Source organism: Triturus cristatus, chromosome 11 (assembly GCF_964204655.1).
Source record: "Triturus cristatus chromosome 11, aTriCri1.1, whole genome shotgun sequence".
NCBI classification, from domain to species: domain Eukaryota; kingdom Metazoa; phylum Chordata; class Amphibia; order Caudata; family Salamandridae; genus Triturus; species Triturus cristatus.
The window spans coordinates 1,119,261,618-1,119,281,184 of record NC_140594.1 but is presented as its reverse complement, the minus strand read 5'-3'; the positions used below and the strand labels follow the sequence as shown (position 1 = coordinate 1,119,281,184).

Here is a 19,567-nt window from a genome sequence, read left to right as displayed (position 1 = left end):
GAGTCGTACGGAAATTATTTTTAACGGATCAGAATTGCCACCTAAGTGGGACACTTCAATTGAAAATGAACATGTCCTCTATGTGCATTGTGATGTCACTTGCACTAGCAGTTAAAAAAGCGGGGTGAATGTCTAAGCTGTGTCCTGTGGTCAAGGGCGGGATTGCCCAAAACGCGTCATGGCAGACGGGCAATAAAATAAAACACAGCACGATATTTGGGACCACGCTCGTTTTTCCTGATGATGAAGGTGGAGTGCTTAAACAAGTTGGAGCATATATATATGTATGTATATTTATATATATATGGTCCATTGGGCAGAAATAAAAAAATGTAAGCCTTCTGAATGACTGAGGGGAAATTTTTTAGAGCAAGCATTCTGACTGGCTGGCAGCAACATGAAAAAGAAAGGCTGTAGCAATCACTATGGTACTCAGGGACTTATCCCTGGTCTTAAAAATATTTTAAAATAATACAATAAAAACATAAGGGGTCTTCAAACCCTCATCATGCACTGATTAAGTGCTCACATAATAAATCACTCATGATATATTGTATGACAATATATGAGATCTGAAATGACATCATTGACGACAATACTGTGCATGGTAGGGACGCATGTGATAGCTACTTTTGTTAATTATAATTGGTGGATTTCAGTGAGAGTTTGTTCGTTCAAAATGTTGCAATAATACTGATATTTTCAACTAACTATAATGCCACTCTAACCATTTTTCCAGTAGTGACTATATATGTGTGTGTGAGAGAGTTTTTTTTAAAAAAAACACAGAAATGTACTAGCTATAGTTTGATCAACTACTTGCTTGCTTATCATGCCCCACCTATGACCTCACATATTACATCTCTCATGTAATATTGGTTGCATGTTCTAATAATATTGCATGTTGGAATCGTGTTTTTGCTGATATATCAATTAATGGGTACTAATATTCAATGGGAACCTAAACAGATTTTTGCTAGGCCACACTCCAAGCAAGTCAGGTGGGCATTCTTTGCTATATTTAATGCAACACTTGGCAAGCTCATGTGTGGCTACAGCGCAAACTTCAAGACTTTAGATCCTGTTGGCAAGAATTTTTATTTTTGTGTAGCCTAACTTTTCGATTATACAAAATAACCCATGAAAGCAGAATTTAAAGAAGATATGGTGTCCCATTATGGACTGGTTAGGCACTTTAATTCCTGTTACATTAGTGAACTACAATGAGCTTTAATGTTTAATGAATGACTTTGTTCAAATGGGTTTTCTCGATGTACGATGCTGCTATTAATTATATTATTCACAGTTACTTATACATGTATATTTGTACGTTTTAACAAAAAATTGGAGTTGACCTCCTATCCGTAATTGACTGCTAAGGCTAAGTGGCCTATTCACAAAGGTACAAATATACATGCAGATTTACCATATCTGGGTGCAAGTCTACACTTTTTTGCTAGTCACCATTTGATTTACACCTTATTGTAGGATTACGTGTTTCCACCTCCAGGTTCAGCCTCCTACATTAGAATTTACAATGCTTCAAAGATACTGATGCAATGTTATAAGTAGTAACTTTTCTTATATAGGTAGATATAGCCACTACTATGTTCATATGGGAACCTATAAGGGAAAATAAGAAATATTAACCTCAAAAGAATTAAACATATTTTAAAATATAACTATACAAGTATTAGAAATATATATAATTACCTAAAATATATTGTTGCCAAACATTAAATAATTATCTGAATTTTGAATTCAATAATTAATTAAATTATTTTTATTTAATTCATACATTTGCTAAGGACTATTTAAAAACAAATTCCCACCATCAGTAACCTTTTCTTTATTTACTATGTATTATGTATTAATTTATTTTAAAAGCTATGGGTTGAAGTACTTTAAATTATGTCTAGTTTTAAACATATGTTGATAATTTAAAATTACATTTTTATTTGAATTTGGGGTTATTAATACATTTTAAAATAACTATTTAATTCATATTTATGTTTTTATCGTTAAAACAAATGTTTGTGTGTGTGTATACATTTACATACATATATATTAATAGGTGTAGTATGTGGATAGCAATGGCCCTACTCATCTTTTCTGGGTGCCTGTTTGTTGTGTTTAGAAACCTGCCCGTCCCAAAACCCAATCCTAAATGTTCCAAATTCCTCTTATTTTGTAGTTAGTATTCCCCACTTTCCACCCACTCCCTTGTGTCCCTCCCACATTTACTACTGAAACATAGGCGTAGCCTTGGTGCAGAACTCTGCATAGAAAGGTAAATGGAGGCGGAGGTCTCTGGTAAATGGGTTAGTGAATAGCATTTTGTAGTACGTGAGTTGTACTACTGTAGAACAAAATGCATTATATGAATAGTACCCTTCATGTTTAACAAGGCCTACAATAACCATTCTTGAGGATATGCACATCTGTGCACAATACCCTTTTCTACCCAAATTTCTGAACTCTTTTCTACTACAGGACAATTTGGTATTTGATTTGTAAAATATATAAAATTGCATTTCACGAAATGTTGTACATATTATTCAATATTGTAAAAAAAGATACATGACAACACCACACATGATTCTCTGAATTGCTTGCAACTGGACAAATTTGTTTGTAAAGATGTTTTGACATTGATAGTAATCTCCTTTGTATTATTTATTACTTCAAAAACACTATAGGGTCCAAATAAGAAGTGGCCCATAACCTTGGTAGGCCAACTTAATTCCGACGGGGCTGGAACAGGACTTTATTAGCACTACTGGAATTGCAGAGGCTCTCATAATGAGGACCTCAGTGCTTTTTTTATGTGTCTTCAATCTAAAATTTTAGCAAGTCACAGACAGATACCCAGTCATTCCAAATTGTTAACATACATATCTGCATAGGCATTGCATTGAACCGTAGTATAGGAACCTATCGCCCACACACTACCCTTCAAGTTAAATTAACAAATGGTTTTATGCAAGAACAACCCATGTCCTGCATCAGCAACATAGTCGTGCATCATGCTAGGTTCTGTGCCTGTGCATATGCGATCACTGAATGCCATCAATATATCTTGGGTTATTCATTCATTATTGCTTTCATTTCTGTAGAAAGAGGGTTCCTTGTTGGTGCCTAGCATGGCACACATATTCTCCTCAGTCCAGTCCAAGGTCTTCTAAACCAAGCTCTTTCTACACATCTATCCAAAAGAATGGGCAGGTAGATATGATCTCCAAAACATCAGCTATTTCCCACTTACACACTAAAGAGAAGCATGAACAGATAGAGCTTAACTTATATGTTAGCGGAGAAGGAACTGAGTTCCCTCCCTGCAAACATAGTGGACCGACTACCCGATTTTGACGCGGGAGAACCTTACATTTGGCCATGGTGGAGATTACTCCATCACCACCGTGGCCAGATTCCTTCGATGGTCAGATGGAGTAAGGGCTGCCAGAGAATTGCCTGAATGTCCATCCATTCAATTACGATTGGCAGACATATTGCTGTTTTGATTCATTTTTCAAACTCTTAGTTCCTGAAACTGAGGCTCTCTTTCCACTTGTCTCTACAGGATTGGCACACACACACACATGATCTCCGTAACACTGTCCCCATAAAGGAAAGATAGTCCCCTAAGCACGTAATCTTTTCAAAATGACATTCCAAGAATTGGCATCTTCTTCGAAATATCAGTTCTTTTCCAATTTCTGCCTCAATGACCAACACTCACACATGGTGTCCTATCTCTTCCTGCTGTTTCAGTGTGAAGGATCAACACACATATGTGGTTTACTAAAACCCAGCTCTCTTCCCACTTCCTTCACAAGGATAATTCCTTCACAAGGATAATAGCACATGCACGGTCTCTTAACCACTGGCTCTTTCCCCACGCCTGTCCCAATCTCTGGAACATGTGCATGATCCTGTCTCCTGGTCTGTAGCTTGCATCTCTAAAGGTGTCCCTAAGAGTGCTCATTTCCTTAAAGGTTTCCTTCCTGTACTTCAGAGTAACGTTTCCCTAATTCACCACATTTAGTTTGCCCCCTCCCCTCTTCCTTGTAGGGGCAGAGTGCTGCATTTCAAAATGTAGCTGCTTTAATTGGCTACCTCACTGGGCATTCATTTGACAACATTAAGGCTGATAATTACTTGATTGTTTGAAAATTAAAGCCTTTTGAATAAATCCTGTCTGCTGAGGGGGTGGAACCAAGCCAAGCAGCCCGGTATACATCCACATGGGACCTGAGGCTGGATAAGGGACTTTTGAAAACATGTTTAAAATGGCTTTATGGATATTTTAGAAGTTACTGCAGGAAGTCCCAACAAATTACTCCTCAACAAATAGAAGTAAGGGGTGTGCTTGCATTTAGGAATCTGCTCCAACAGCACCTGTTTTAAAGAGTATGCCATAAAGATGTTTAGGCGCCCAGTCAGAGCTTTGTGGTACAAGCAGGAATGTGTGGTATGATCTTAGTAAGCTCTCCGTAAGTACTTGAAGTTCAAAGAGATGGAGTCACTCTGGATCAGAGCATTGACACTTTTGTCACTGGTTGAACCATCAGAAAGATAGTGCTACCCAAGTGCAAAATTGCATCGTAGACCAAGTGACACATGCCATAGTGTTATTCCTCATTTTATCATCTGCTGGCTAAAGCCACTGAGATACTGTGTGGTGATTAAATTTCTGCACTTGTGTATTACACCATGATTTAGCATAGTACATACAATGAGCGCTGATGGTGAAGAATATAGTCAACTGTACTGCTTGTTTTCAGGTCTGTGCCAAAGTGATATCCTTTCACCGATTGCATCTTCTTGCCACTTTGGATGTCCGCTATGGTAGAACATCGCTTTTCTGCCAGCGTCAGCTAGAATATCTCTTACTGTGCTGTATATTCAAGATATCCCCATATTAATGCACAATCCAGCTGAAAACATAGCCATTGGTCTCATATTATGGATCCACTAACATGCCACAGAGAGGACATTGAGACATTGCTTATAAGTATCAGCAGTATATGTTTGGACTTCCTCTAGCTTGTCTTTCTGAGCCTCACAAGCTATGAAGTAGTGAATGCATGAAAAGTTGTGATGCAAGTAGAGGGGGTGGGGTTCTGAAAAAAAAAAAATTCTTGAAAACTAAGAAGTAATTTGAAGGGAATAATCAAATCAAAAATTATTTTAGGGATTATCTTTGGAAATGGACACAACTGGAAGCAGCAGAGACGCTTCAGCTTGATGACACTGCGCAACCTGGGGCTTGGGAAGAAAAGCCTGGAAGTGACGATCCAGAGAGAGGCTCAACATTTGGTAGAGTTCTTCACAACAACTAAAGGTAAGGGGAAGTCTTGATCCACCTCAAAGTCACAAAAGCCTATTCAGTGTGTAAACCTTCACTCTGTGTCACCTAACAGGCTATATTGTATGAATTAGATCCTAGCAGCTTGTTGAAAGTTCAGAGGATACTTCAGAGAAAACAAATATGTGTGTGTATATTTATATATGTGTGAAGAGGGGGAGGAATTTGGTAAAAAGAAACCTTGTCCAGCTGGGGCCTGTTTACTGTAGGCATTTGAAATCCTAACACGTACTTTTCCTGGATAGGATTCACATATGCTCGACACCCACCAAAACTTTCACAGAGGTATAACAATAGCTGCTTTTAAGTAATTCATCATACATGTAAGGTACCTGGGGAATTCCCTGAAAAACAAAAACAGATCCATTGTGTGGGTGGTACTTTTGAGAATGTCAATCTCATTAAATGACATGGTATAAAAGGTATTTATCGAAGTTAAACATACAGACCATCCTCATACCGGACATTCATGTCTGATTTGCTGGCCTACGTTCAGAATGCTGGATTCCATTGATGTCCACCTGTAGAAATGTCAAACATACACAAGAAGTGATGGAAGGAATGCTTGAATTACTCGGGGCAGCATACCAGTCCATTGTTACATTGCACACCATGCCACCTCAGTTTGGACACAGCTATATGCAAATAAGTCTTGATTCTGCTCCAATGGGTGCAGGCCAGGCTGAACTTCAAAGCCAGGCCCTCACTGAACCGGAATACAAGCAACCCAGGACCAGTTTCACCCTTGTTATGGGCACATAAGCAGGAAGTAGCTTGGTTCCAGTGAGACAGTGTGCATGGGCCCCACATCTGAGCAAAAAGTAATAAATGGAATGCTTGAATTAATATCAGCCACTGGTAATTACTTTGAGCTGCATCCCAGTCCATTGTTATTTTGCACACCATGCCACCTCAGTTTGCACGCTGCTATATGCAAATCAGTCTTTAATTTTTTTAATTTGGACTGCTTGTACTAATCAACAAATCGCAAAAAAGCTGAAAATGCCAGCACATTTTGTGTCAATTAATTGAGTAGACACTTAATTAGAGAATAAGCAATCGACCTATACCACCCTTATTTCAATACCATGCTTAGTGAATATTCCAAACCACATTTAGAATGTAAAAATAGAAAAAGTGACAAAAGATAAGGAGAAAAGAAGCTCGAAAAAATAACAAAATATAATATTGTCAATTTCTATAAATATATGTGTTGGTTGCATTCAATAGCGTGAAACATTAAAAACATATAATGTCCCACTTGTCAATTAAGGTACCTTTTTCCAAACTGTTTACAAAACCAAGGGAATGGCAAGTATCCAACAGGAGGGCTTTGTCAGTCTAAGTGTGCCATTTAAAGCTTGAAATTGAACTGATAAGATAAACAACCTTAGAGTAACCTCAATCAAAGGTTCTCAAGGCTTTTATGTGCATTTTGAATTTTATTACTAATACCTGGGAACTCTAATCTTATGGTGTTTTCTTTCTGTTGGAAAAGTGTATATGAAAAAGCAAAAGAAATAATGCCTTTAACCCCTTCGACGCTTATGACGGAACGGTTCCGTCATGCACGTCGGTTGGGCTGTGCTTATGACGGAACCGTTCCGTCATGGCCCCGCCCGCGCTCAGAACCTTCAGCACTGCGCGGAAATCCGCGCAGCGCTGAAGGGGTTAATTTGTTGCTTTCTTACCTTTAAATTATTTCTTTATCACTGAGAGTTTGTACTGAAGCATCTATATTTTACAATGGTACACATCATTCTGATGACAAAAGCTAATGTATAATTGGGGGTTCATAAATTTGATTCAGAAATGTTATAAAGAACAATAAATGAGGCATAAAGGGCATTCAAACTTTAGGATACCTAATTTGCCTTGATGAGCATGCTGATCGATCAAACTCCATCCAGCATTAAAAAATTACAGCTTGAGCTAATTGATGACATACAATGTGATCTGTTTAACTCTTAAAAGATACAAAATGTTAGATGATATCTGTAAGAAATTGGGAATAATATTTCAGGGGGATAACTACTCACCTCGAGTAATAATCACAATCCTTGTTAGGATGAATCGCTAGAGTCACTGAATTAACCTTAGCTTAACCCCTGTTAGCTATGGCATAGAGCAGACAGCCATAACTTAGAGGCAATGTGTCAAGTATTTATACAGTCCAAAACAGTAATAAAGTCAAAACAAACTCAAGCAAAATCCCAACCCAATTAAAAATGCATTGGACATTTTAATGAATAAAATGTCAAGAAAACCACAAAAACCTACTGAGGGGAACCGGAGATATGAACTTTTAACATTCAAGGTTCAAAATAGCACCAAAAAGTATTAAATGCCAACCGCAGTCATCTTATTACGCTTGACTGGTGCTTATGTGCTAGTTAAGGCCAACGCTGATGAAGCACAGGGCGAATACAGAAACAAGGTTCGACCCAGTCGGAAATTTTACCTTCAGACTTAGACTCTGAAATGGAAGTCAACATTCATCAGTAGGGCAAGGCAGCCGACAGACAACTCCGATGGCCCAACAGACTAAGGATCATCAGAGGAGTAGCAAATTGTTTGTCTTCCCTATTTAGAGTGGGCAGAAAAATGGCAAGTTCTAACTCTGTTAAAGGGACAGTGAGAAATGTAAGATGATCCTTCTACCATAGGAAAAAACTCCCATGGCGAGGAGTCATTGAATTTCCTTTTTCTTTTCAAAAACAAAATCACACTTTGACATTTTATTTTTATAAAATAAAAGTATTGCATTTGTGCCTTACAGCTTCACCGAGTTGACAGAGCCGTCAGTCAAATGTTTAATGCATTTGCAGGAACCAGCATGACGGCACTTCCTGGAAATGCAAGAGATGTTCGCTGGGTTGTCAGACATCTCTACATTTGGCAGGCAGAAAATCCTTACCAAGGCAGGAGGAAAGTCCTCTGCCATGACATCGATACATTATCTGTTTGCCAAACTCTAAATCAGGTCCTTAGTCAGGTCCCTAGTCGCTTTTTTGCAGTTTAGACTCTTCTAGCGGGGCAAGCTCTAGACTGCAGCTGAATAGGGCTCCACAAGACTGGATAACTTCTACATGAGTTCTTGCTGATTCGGATTTGCAGTGGAAAAGCTCTGAATGGTATCTACCTGAATCTTCAGACCACTGAGAACCCACATTTGGTGGATCGACTCGGCAGGTTGATCGCTTACTTCCTGGGTCTGATCAGTGTCCTTGTATTGCATGTTTTGAGATATTTGTGTAACTATAGGAGATTTATATTTAGAGGAATGTACTTCCTTAAAAACTAAATTTACTTTACAATCTGCCATGATTTCCCAGAGATTCAGTCCAGGAAACCCAACATTGATAACACTCCTTTCCCTTTCAGTTATATAAAATCTGTTAGGAAGTCCAGTATCTGAAGATGCTGTTCAGAGGAAAACGGAGAAAGGAGATAAAGAGAGAAGCAGCACTCCTTAAGCATCTCAGACTTCTGACTTTGGAAGCACAGACTGGTATAAGGCATGTGGTAAGGACCTTTGGTCTGCAATGGACTGACTGGTAACCCCAGTAATCCCATAAAACAAGGTATATCTAATCTAAATATACTTGTATGCAAGAATTCCTTCTAAATATTTTTCAGTAGGACAGCTTACTAGGGTATGGAAGCAGAGAGGCCGTAGCTAGCCCCCAGAAAATCAGGATACAATCTGGGAACTAAATATGAAGTCCACCTATAATAGAAGAGGCGCCAAGGAAAATATAACTTGGAGTTACCAATCACTCCATTATAGACCGAGGGCCATTACCACATGCCTTCTACCAGTTTGTGCTTTCAAGGTCAGAGATCCGGGAGGCTGAGTGTTTCTTCTCTCCCTACATCCCTTTCCCAAAAAATAAGATTAAACCTGCCAGGGAACAAATGGAAACCTATTAGTGCAATAAAGGGTATCTTAACAGTCCCTGCCTATTTTCTTAAATTGGCAGGAGATGATACATCACCAGGCAGGGATAGGGTTACTGATCAGGGACCGCACAGCCCAGCAGACGATCCTTACGATAGGAGTAATGTCCCTGAAGGGGATATCACCGGATCTGTCTCCCATAATTTGCCTAAAATTGACTAAAGTTGCCAGATACTACTTCAATTAAAACACCTTCCAACATCACTTGTTGAAATAATGATTCACTGTGCCTGGTAGTTCAGTCCCCTTAAATTAAGAAAATTCCTATGTTTTTGTTTTGCAGTTGCCCAAACAATCTCTCATCCTCTGCCAATGCCTCAATTATGGTGAGGGCCTCTTCTCTTAATGTGAACACTTCATGCCTTCTTCCTGGGGGATATGTTCAATTCTCTGAATCACGTCACTGTCTAGAGAAAGTAATTTCTTCGATCTTGAATTTGTTGAAAAGACAACACTTAATTCTGATCACATGTTTGATATCTGAACTGTGATTCTCAAAGAACTCCCCACAAAGGTAGAGGCAGTGTTGGGACAAAACAAGAGCATCACAGGTCTAAACAAAGGTGTGGAGGTTGACATATGGTCAAAGGGAGGCACTCCTGCTGCTCACGAAGAAGTGAGAGAATCTATTGATGACTCTTTTTTTCCTGGATGAACTTTTTAATGTCCCTATGTATTCTCCCCGAGCTACAAGGAAAATTATATAAAGTGTGAACCATTTTCAATATTTATTCAAAAAGAGTACCAAAAAAGGAGATAAACAGGGAGAAAGGAGGAAATATCGAAGCCTGAAAAAAAAGGGAGCAAGGAAACTGTGATTTGCTTCCAAATTGACCCCACTAGAGTACAATATGGAAAATTTTGTGGTACCTGTAATCTACACCAGTGACAGCCATTTAACAATCCAGGAGGTTAGAACTCCGAATAATATGCCATCAGAAGCACCAGAGTGTGAGCCTCGAAATACACAGCTTTGCCAGCTAATCAGTAAAATCCTTTACTTCCTATTTTGTACCCAACAGTGAAGGTTTTCCTCCATGTTCAAAGCATCCTGACTTAGAAAGCAAAGACGTACCTTTGACTCTTGATTTATCCTGTTGATTGATAAGGATATTGTCTATTTAAATCATTAAGTTTATTGAATTGTCTCTCAGACGTAGAGGCATTAAAGTTGGTATGGAGTTAAGACATTTCTTTAGCGCAATTATTATATACCTCCACTGAGAAGAGATCAAGAGTTAACTTTAATTTGAGGGTAATCGCTAATATAATAATGGACAATTGTGATTTCTTCTTTAGCTGAGTTATCTCCTATTCCCAGTACAGAACCCCATCTTTCAGATACACATTCTGGAAAAACTGAAGGCCCACATCTCACAGCCTGTAGAATAATTACCTAGGCCAGAACAATAATTGTTTACGGCCCTCTGAAGATGATGAACTAACTAAATGGAATTGGTTAGACTTGGTTGGCTGGAGTACTCAATTTTAAACATTCAAGCTCACACATTACCCTACTTTCAATTTAATATTCTTAAAATCCTTTCCTCAAATTTGACTGGGTGTTCCCTTGAAAATCAAATATTGCGTTCTTTGAACCCCCTGAACACGAATATTATTTGTTTACAGGAGATGTGGTGGAAGGAAATTTAGATTTTGATAATTATTATGCTATCAGTTGTCCAGCCAAAAAAAACAGGATAGGCCATGCAAGTGGGGGGACTGAAGTATTGCTATCTATGTTTTATTTCTGGTCTTAAATGCCATTTAGGTGCCGATTCCGATCCGGGTCGGAAAGCACTCCAACCGAGCTGGATCCGGAGTGTTTTCTGACCGAGCCGGAGTCCTGCAGACCGAGCGAGTACGATGCGGCCGTATGCTGTCGGACTCGGTTCGGTCGGACTCCCATAGAAGTCAATGGGAGCCGGTCGTACGACAAGTACATGGGCTCCCGTTGACTAAATGGGTGCGTCGCAAACAAGTGCACCCCCTACAGTGAGTACGCGTCGGTACCATCCGCACCATACATGCCTGTGTTGGGGGGATCCTTGGGTTCTCCCCCTGTGTCCGAGTCGTAGGGCTGCGGGTGACAGGGGGTCTGACACAGACCCCCAAAGGCAACCACCTGGACGATTTGCGAGCCAGACACTCCGGCTCACACAGGCTGTCCGACGTGTGCATCGTACTGGCTCGGTCGTGAATCGCATCCATTGCACGCCACAGTTAGCTAACGACCGAGACATACGGAGCAGATAGGACCCGGAAATGACTCGGTCGGTGAATTTCATGTAGCTCACATCGTACTTGCTCGCTCGTACAGCTGTACGAGTCGGGCGGAAATCACGCATACGCCTCGTAGTTTTTCCAGCCGGATCGCATTCGGTGCCCTTCCGACCCGGATCGGAATCGGCCCCTAAGTCTTTCTTCACACTTAGATCAGTGCCTGGTGCTCAATTAGACGAGGAACATAGGACAAGGACCTGGCACTCCTCATCTTGCCACATTATATTTTCCTCTGAGACTGCAAAAAAACTCCTTACCCTCATAATCAAACATGCTGCATTCGATTAATTAAAACCACAAAAGCTTGCACATGAATAAAATGCAGTATCAAATGCATTTGTAAAATACCTTCAATGAAAGATAAAATGCAGTAATACATTTACATGAAAAAACTCCTTCTGCACATAAGACATCTCTTCCTACATCTAAGCACTCCTGTCAAGAAACTAGCAACATTTAAACAGATTAAGGGGCTTGACATCATGTGAAGGAAATCAGGGCCAGTCTTACTTTTCCTTTCAACAAAGGTAGTATATAACAAAGTTGCAGTGAGCAGCAGTGATCAAAAACCATTACAAAATACAAAGTATCTTGAGGTGAAAAACAGTCACAGGTACATGGGCCGGAGTCTTCCACTTTGGGCGTCTCCTGTGAATACGCAACTTACCAATACAAGAGGTTCAGTCTGAATTTTATTAAAAGAAAGCAGTGTTGAGATATTGTGACTGTATATATGATTAAACAACTACTGCCTAAACAACAAATTCCTAAACCAAGAAGGCTAAACCACGAGCAATCCCAAACCACTATCTTGTTAACAACGAGTTCCTAAACCACGAAAAATATTTGATTTGCTCATTACCCGATTATACCACTATGTTCTTTTTAAAACGCATGTTTAAAACATGAAAAAAAAATTAAATTATACATGCATTTTTAAATAAACAATTTTAAGTGAAGACTTAAACTAGGTCAGTCCGTGACTATTGGAGGGATTCACAAAACGTATGGCACAAGTATGGAATGAAGCTCGAAGAAAACTGACTTAGTGGCCTTGCACTTTATTAATGAAATGGCCATTTATGTAAATATGGTATTTGTAGCAGCTCCTGTTATTAAGGCTTTGGCCAACATTTATAACATTCTCGTCTTCTACTGAACTTTCCCGTCTCCCTTCCAGATGTGTTGAGAGCTTGGAAATAAACCTTGCTTAAACCACGAGGACAGAACATCTGAGCAACCTGACTAAATCCCGTTCACGTTTGCTCTTTACTTAATGTGTATATTATATAGATGCTACTGGTCGAATTATAGCGCTAGAGATGAAGGGGCAGATTTATGTTAACTGGCGCATCCCTGCATATCAGCAGGGATGCGCCAGTTATTATGCGCCACAGCTGCGCCACCATGTATGCGCCGCATTTATAATGCGGCGCACCATGGGGCAAAAATGGCACAGATGCGTGACGCATCTGTGCCGAAAAGTGGCGCATTGCTGGAGTTGCGTCGCAAGCGCGACGCAGCTCCAGCAATGATCTGGGGGGGCCCTATCTGTACAATGCTGCGTCAATCCTTACGCCTGCTTCAAGCAGGCGCAGGGTTTTGACGCAGCATGGGCCTAAAAGTGACTGAGTGAAATCTTGTAGATTTCACTCAGCCACTTTTAGGAGGCGTTCCTGCGCCGGAACGCCCCCACCTGCCCTGGAACGCCTACATGTGGCGCAGGGCTTTACAACGTGACGCATCTGGGAGATGCGTCACGTTTGTAAATACCCCGCACCATGGCGCAGGATTTGCGCCGCTGCTGCGTCACAAAAGTGACGCAACGGCGGCGTAAATGAGGCGCAAGTGCAACATAAATCTGCCCCGAAGTCATTTAATAACGCTTAGCATCCTTTTTGTAAGATGATTTGCAAAATTGAGTGAATCATTGTAAAGGTTGTAATTAATCAATAAAGGCTGATTGTTTGTTAGTGGGTGGGTACTCTGTTCGATATTATGAATGTGTTAAACCTGTTTAATACTTTCGCATTCATTTCACCAGCAGTGTGAGTTGCCAACTTCATCTGGCCTCTGAGAGGTAGGTGGGCGCCACGCTGCAAAGCGCTTAGAAACTTTCCAGAGAGTCTGTGAGAATGTGGTCACGTGTTGGTGTCACGTGGGCAGCAGGACACACCCCTGTGGTGTCGGCGGACAGTGGTAATAAAACTGAGTGAGACAACCTTCAACAAAAGCCTTATCTGCCAGGACCTGGACCCCGTTTGGAATGGCTTATTATTGTTATTACAATAGCGCCATCTACTGGCCAGTCACGAGGTCGTTTTTTTCGTGGTTTAGGAAAGTCGTTGTTCATGTAATTCGTAGTTAGGGTGTCGTAGTTAACAGATTGGTCGTTGGTTGGGATTCGTTGTTCAGGTCAGTTTCCCATTACTGTAAGGTAAAGCTCGACTGTAGGACACGATTTTAGAAGAATAATACACCCTTACTGAGGGTTTGGAGAGTTCCATGTTGTCTCTGTCGGCACGCCCTACCCACAGACATTTCTTCTTAATCCAGGTCAGATCTTTCCTGGTTATCCCTTCTGGATACCCAAATAGGTCTGAGTGACCCAATTTCTCCATTGTGATCTTGATATAGTTGACCCAGGATATAGTATTGCTCTTCTCCAGTAGAAGCCAATCTTTAATGATTGCCTGGTTTAACCCCAACTCCACGCTGGAAAAGATCCTGCTCTTGCTTCTCAGAAGGCGAAAGGGCCAACGTATCAGAAATGTACCCCATTCCCAATTCTTTATGGGTTATAAAGGTAGCTACGAATTGTAGTATTGACAACAACCTTCCTAAAAATCTATTTTTTCACTCTCTGTTTCTCCGTAACATCCTTCTAACCCCATATGTCACTCCCAAAACTGGCTGCAGAGATACATTTTGCTTGGTATAACTTTAACCAGTGCCTGTACAGGTTTGGCCCCCAATCATTTTGCAAAATCAAACACTGCCGTTACTGCTCTAGATATTGTATCCCTTTTGTCCTTTCTGTGTGGGGCCCACGAACCGCTCTCATCGAAAGGGACCCTCAGATAAGGGAAGGTAGGCACCATAGTTAGTTCTTTTCCCACTTCAAAACATTCTCTCTGGTTGATATTTCTGGGGCCTAAGACCATTATATGTGTTTTTGAATAGTTAATACTGATGTCTAGGGTGGTCATGAAGCCTATAAAGGAATTGAAAAGGTTGCTGGAAATCCCAGTGACGTTTCACTGACAACACAATGTCATCACCATATATGAGTGTGGGAATAACGTGGTACACGAGCCGGGAAATATCTTTACATGGCATACATAAGTTTGGGCCCAAGTTAATATTATGCAGTGTGAATAAGAGTGGAGCTAAGATACAGCCTTGTCTTACTTCCCTATATACTCCTGTCCGGGAAGACATGGGCCCCGTCTGTTCATACCTCACAGCTGCAGAAAAGTCCTGCTGGATTTCCTGGAGACAATTAACAATATTACGGTCTATTCGATTAATTCGATCAAACACTGTTAGAAATGGGGCTCTCTAGTTGGCAATCGCTGGCCACTGTCCAAGTAGGGACCCTTCTTCCTAAGTCAGAGTAAGCAGACTACACCCTTTGATAACCCCTGCTCAACCGTGTGGTAACGTAGCACGAGCAGCTAGGCTTATCTCAGAGGCAGTGTGTGAAGCATTTATGACCATACACAGTAACACAGTGAAGAACACTACAAAGGGACACCACACAAGGAGTTATAAAAAATAAGTATCTTTATATATAGACTTAACACAAGACCAATAACAGTAAAAAATCCACAATACTAGAAAATGCGGTTGCTCTTTAAAATGCTTCAAAAATACTTCAAGGTGTGCAAAGAGGAGTTCAGTTCAAGGCAGTGGTCTCTGCGACCCTTTTACTCACAAGATACCTGGATTCTGTAGCAAAGCAACAAAAATGTCGCTAAGGAGTTGTAGCAATGATTTTCCTCACGCTAACCAGCGATGCGTTGAATCCTTGCCGCAACGGAGGATGATGAGCTGATTTGTGTGCAGACAAAGCGACAAACCTCTGCACGCTAGGTTGGCGATGCGATAAAATCCTTGCAGCTAAGGAAGGATGATGCGCCGAGCCTGTTGCGTGTGCGATCTTGTTGCGATGAAAGAAAATGGCGCTCCGCGAGGGAGCGATGATCCTGATGCGATGCGATGAAAATGGCGAACGCTCAGCGTCTGCTTTGCGATGTCGTGAAGCGATGAACTCGATGCGCTGAACTTTGGTTAGCGAGCGTTTTCAGGCCCACAAACATGCAATGCGATAATCTTCGGATTAGCGAGCGTTTGGCAGCCCACAGACAGGTGATGTGATGATCTTTGGTTAGCGGGCGCTTTCAGGCCCGCAAACATGCGATGCGATAATCTTCGGGTTAGCGAGCGTTTGGCAGCCCGCCGACAGATGATGCGATTAACTTCGGTAGCGAGCACTCGGCGGCGGCAGCAGCGCGATGATTTTCCTTACGCTATTCAGCTGCAGTGGCTCGCTAACGGGCGTTAGCGACGATTTTCAGCGCTCTCTTCTCCACAGTAGAACTAGAGGCCCTGGAACTCACAGGAGGCTCACCTGCAGATAGAAATCCTCGATGGGAGGAAACAGGAGGCTGGTGGTGGAGTCTGATGTGCATGAGACTCCTGCAGGAGGCTAGCTCTCTTCTAGCCCTTGGGTGATTGCTGTAGCAAAAATTAAAGTTCCTTCAAAGTCCTTTTCCTCTTCTTCCAAGTCCAGTAGTAACCACTGCAAGCCAGTCCAAGAAACAGCACACAAGCACAAGGACGGTCCTTCTCCTGCAGATTCCTTCAGTTACACGGACAGAGGTTTTTCTTGTTGTCCAGGAGCAATACAAATTGTAGGGGTTTCAGCACAGATATTTATACCCCAAAAGTCTTTGTTCTCAAAAGCTACAAGTCACTGAACCCAGCAGAACCAGTTCTGCTCAGTCATGGAGCACTTTGTTTACCTGACTCCTTCTTTCCTTTCAGAGTGCAGGGCAGAGACATCAGACGCACCACAGGAGGTGGAGCCAGCATTGTGGATGGAAGGCATAGCCCTATTCAGGTCCCAGGTGCAACTCCTCCCACCCATCTAGCTGCAGATCTCTCTATTCACCACTGGGACACCTCACCCTGTCTCCTGGAATTCCCCAGCCCTGTCACTCCAGAACCAGACAGCCAATACACATAACAGCAGAGCACAGTGGAAGGCTTAGGCAAGAAAATACCTACTTTCTAAAAGTGGTATTTTCAAACAGAGAATATAAAAATAAACTTCACTAAAAGATGTATTTTAATATTCTGAGCTCAGGCATACTAAATTCGTTTTTCTGCCATGTTCTTTGGGTCAGTTAGGACTATAGAAATTAATAGTCAAACCTCCTATTCTGGCCTATGGAGAACAGGTAGCCTTACAGTAGTGAAAAACAAAATTGGGTGTAATTCACTATCAGGACATGCTACACACATCAGAGCATGTCCTACCTTACACATACAATGCACCCTACCATAAGGGTGGCTTACATGATGCCAAGGGAAGGTTCAGGGGCTGGGAAGTGGGTGCACTTCACAGCCAAGATGGCATTTCTAGACTGCACACAGACAATGCAGTGGCATCGCAGCCAGCGCAAGCCAGCGCTGCAAGCCCACCAGCAGCATTTGGTTTACCAGCCCTGGGCAAACACAGGCCACGCTACTAAGGACTAACAGGTAAACCAAATAAGCCAATCATGGATATACCAATTCACATGTGATATTTACAAAGGGAGAGCATATGCACTTTAGCACTGATCAGCAGTGGTAAAGTGCCCAGAGTCATAAAGCCAACAAAAACAGGTTAGGAAAAATCCAGGAGGAAGGCAAAAAGCTTAGGGATGACCCTGCAAAATGGGCCATTTCCAACAAACACCAATGATAAGTCCATGAATGCAAGATGTAATCAGCCTCTCTTAGCTACTGTGCCCTTTCCAATAAGCAAGTGCAGGTTGTGGCACTGATCTAGGGTGGTACCTTTTCCAAACCTATATCTGCATTGAAGTCCGGAGATTACATTATTTTGCTCCAAACAAACAGATAATCTCGCAAGTATTACTCTCATAGTAACCTTAACTGCGGAGTCTACAAGGGAAGTGGGTCTATAACAACACAGGTTCGATCTATTCGCTTTCTTAAAAACCAGGATAATGGCAGACCTTGACCAAAAGGGAGGGTGGTCCTCATCTTCAGACGGTGGTTAATACATGAGTTAAACTTTTAGCCTATATTGGGGGATTCAGTTTAATTAAATCTTTTGGCACCCTTTGGGTTCTGGTGACTTATTCTTGCATGGGCATCCATCGCCTCCTCCTTGGTGAAGGGAGAAGTGGAGTCATCTCTAGATAGCTGCAGATCTGTGTACAGTGGAGCCTCTGTTGGACTTCCATATATCCCTGAGAAATGCTTTACCAAGGTATCCAGTGTAATGGTGCAATCTACAGCGCTATTCAATGCGCAAGTGAAAATAGGTTGATTGATGATTTGCCAAAATATTGCACTGTTATTCAGAACGTCTGTCTGTAGTAGATGATCCCAGGCTTTCTCTTTAGTTTCTTTGTTACGAGCTAATAGGGTTTGTTTATTATTCTTTCTCCATCTAGTTATTTCGCTCTTATCCTTGGGATTTGCTTTAGGCTTTTAACAGCATTTGGTGCGCCTTCGAACATCTATGGTCAAACCATCTCTCACCCCCAGTTGACAATCTACCCCTGTTCTCATGAGGTTACTTGCAACCTGTGAACTAATTCTACTAAATGCACTCATCATTACTCAAGCCATTTAGATACAGCACAATATCTCGCCCGCAGGTTGATTAAAGAGTGTTTGAGAAGGGAACCCTTCCTGTTCATAAACAATCATCCCTGTGACGGCGTCATCCCTGCAATATGGTGCAAGGGTGCCTGCCTCTGCGCATTGCTGCCGATTGTGCGCCAGTGCAGGGGAGAGCACAGGAATGCAACATAATATTGTAAATATGTCGCATCCCTGTGATTTGAAAGTGCCACAGCGTGGCGCAGCCAAAGGGCTTGAGGTGCTGCTCTTTCTTGTCAATTGGGCGCTAAGTGTCTATGTAAATGGCTGTATGGATGAGTGAGCGGATGATTGAGTGCTTGTATGGATGTGCGAATGGGTATGTAAGTGTTTGTGTGGGAGTGTGAGTGAATGTTTGAGTGCTCCATTGAGCTATTTTGCCTCTCCTTGTTTTGTGCGCTGGAAATAAATGTGATTTTTAATTACCGCCATTAAAAACGCGAATTTGCAATTCTTTGGGTGGCCTGATGGACTGCCTCACTGACAGCTGCAATTGACACCCCAGAACCATCTTGTGTTGGGCATTCACGACAGGTTCTAATGAAAAGCAGTTTGTTTTTTCGCCGCCTTGGATTGCAGGGGAACTGAACATTTACTTCAAGAGGCCCTGGACTAAGTACAGCAAAAAAAAAAAAAAAAAAACACATCCAAATTCCTTCATTGAAGAAGAGATCCGCTTTTGATTTTAAAAAAGGGGGTTTGAAATGCACACTAGAAAAAATCTTATTTATTGTTTGGAGCTAGTTTATATAGGCACCCATAAGTTTGGTTTTGAAGAAGAACTTGGAAAAATTCAGAGCAACGTGTTTTTTAACCCACTTCTTTGCGGCATTTCCCGAAAGGTGATGTCCCAAGGCATGGATCATATGGAAGTCTGCCACTTTGTTCCTGGAAAGAAAGCACCCACGCATCATGGTAACAAAGCATATTTTCAGTGCCCGAGGAAGCTGGGGTGGGTTGAAGCACCTGCTGCGGAGCTCAGCCAGCTGTGGGTTGAAGGTTCAAATCATTGCTGGCTCACTCACGCTGCTTCTCACACAAATAAGCTA

General features: G+C 41.5%; 1 protein-coding gene across 1 annotated transcript in view; it reads left to right on the top strand.

Annotated features, from left to right (window-relative positions):
* The window catches only part of LOC146786146 (cytochrome P450 2J2-like), a 281,239-nt gene that overhangs the window by 76,006 nt on the left and 185,666 nt on the right, over positions 1 to 19,567 (top strand). Inside the window, exon 3 of the mRNA XM_085635650.1 lies at positions 5,195 to 5,344. Within this exon, the coding sequence (XP_085491776.1) occupies positions 5,195 to 5,344 (150 nt within the window). The remainder of the gene's footprint in view (positions 1 to 5,194; positions 5,345 to 19,567) is intronic.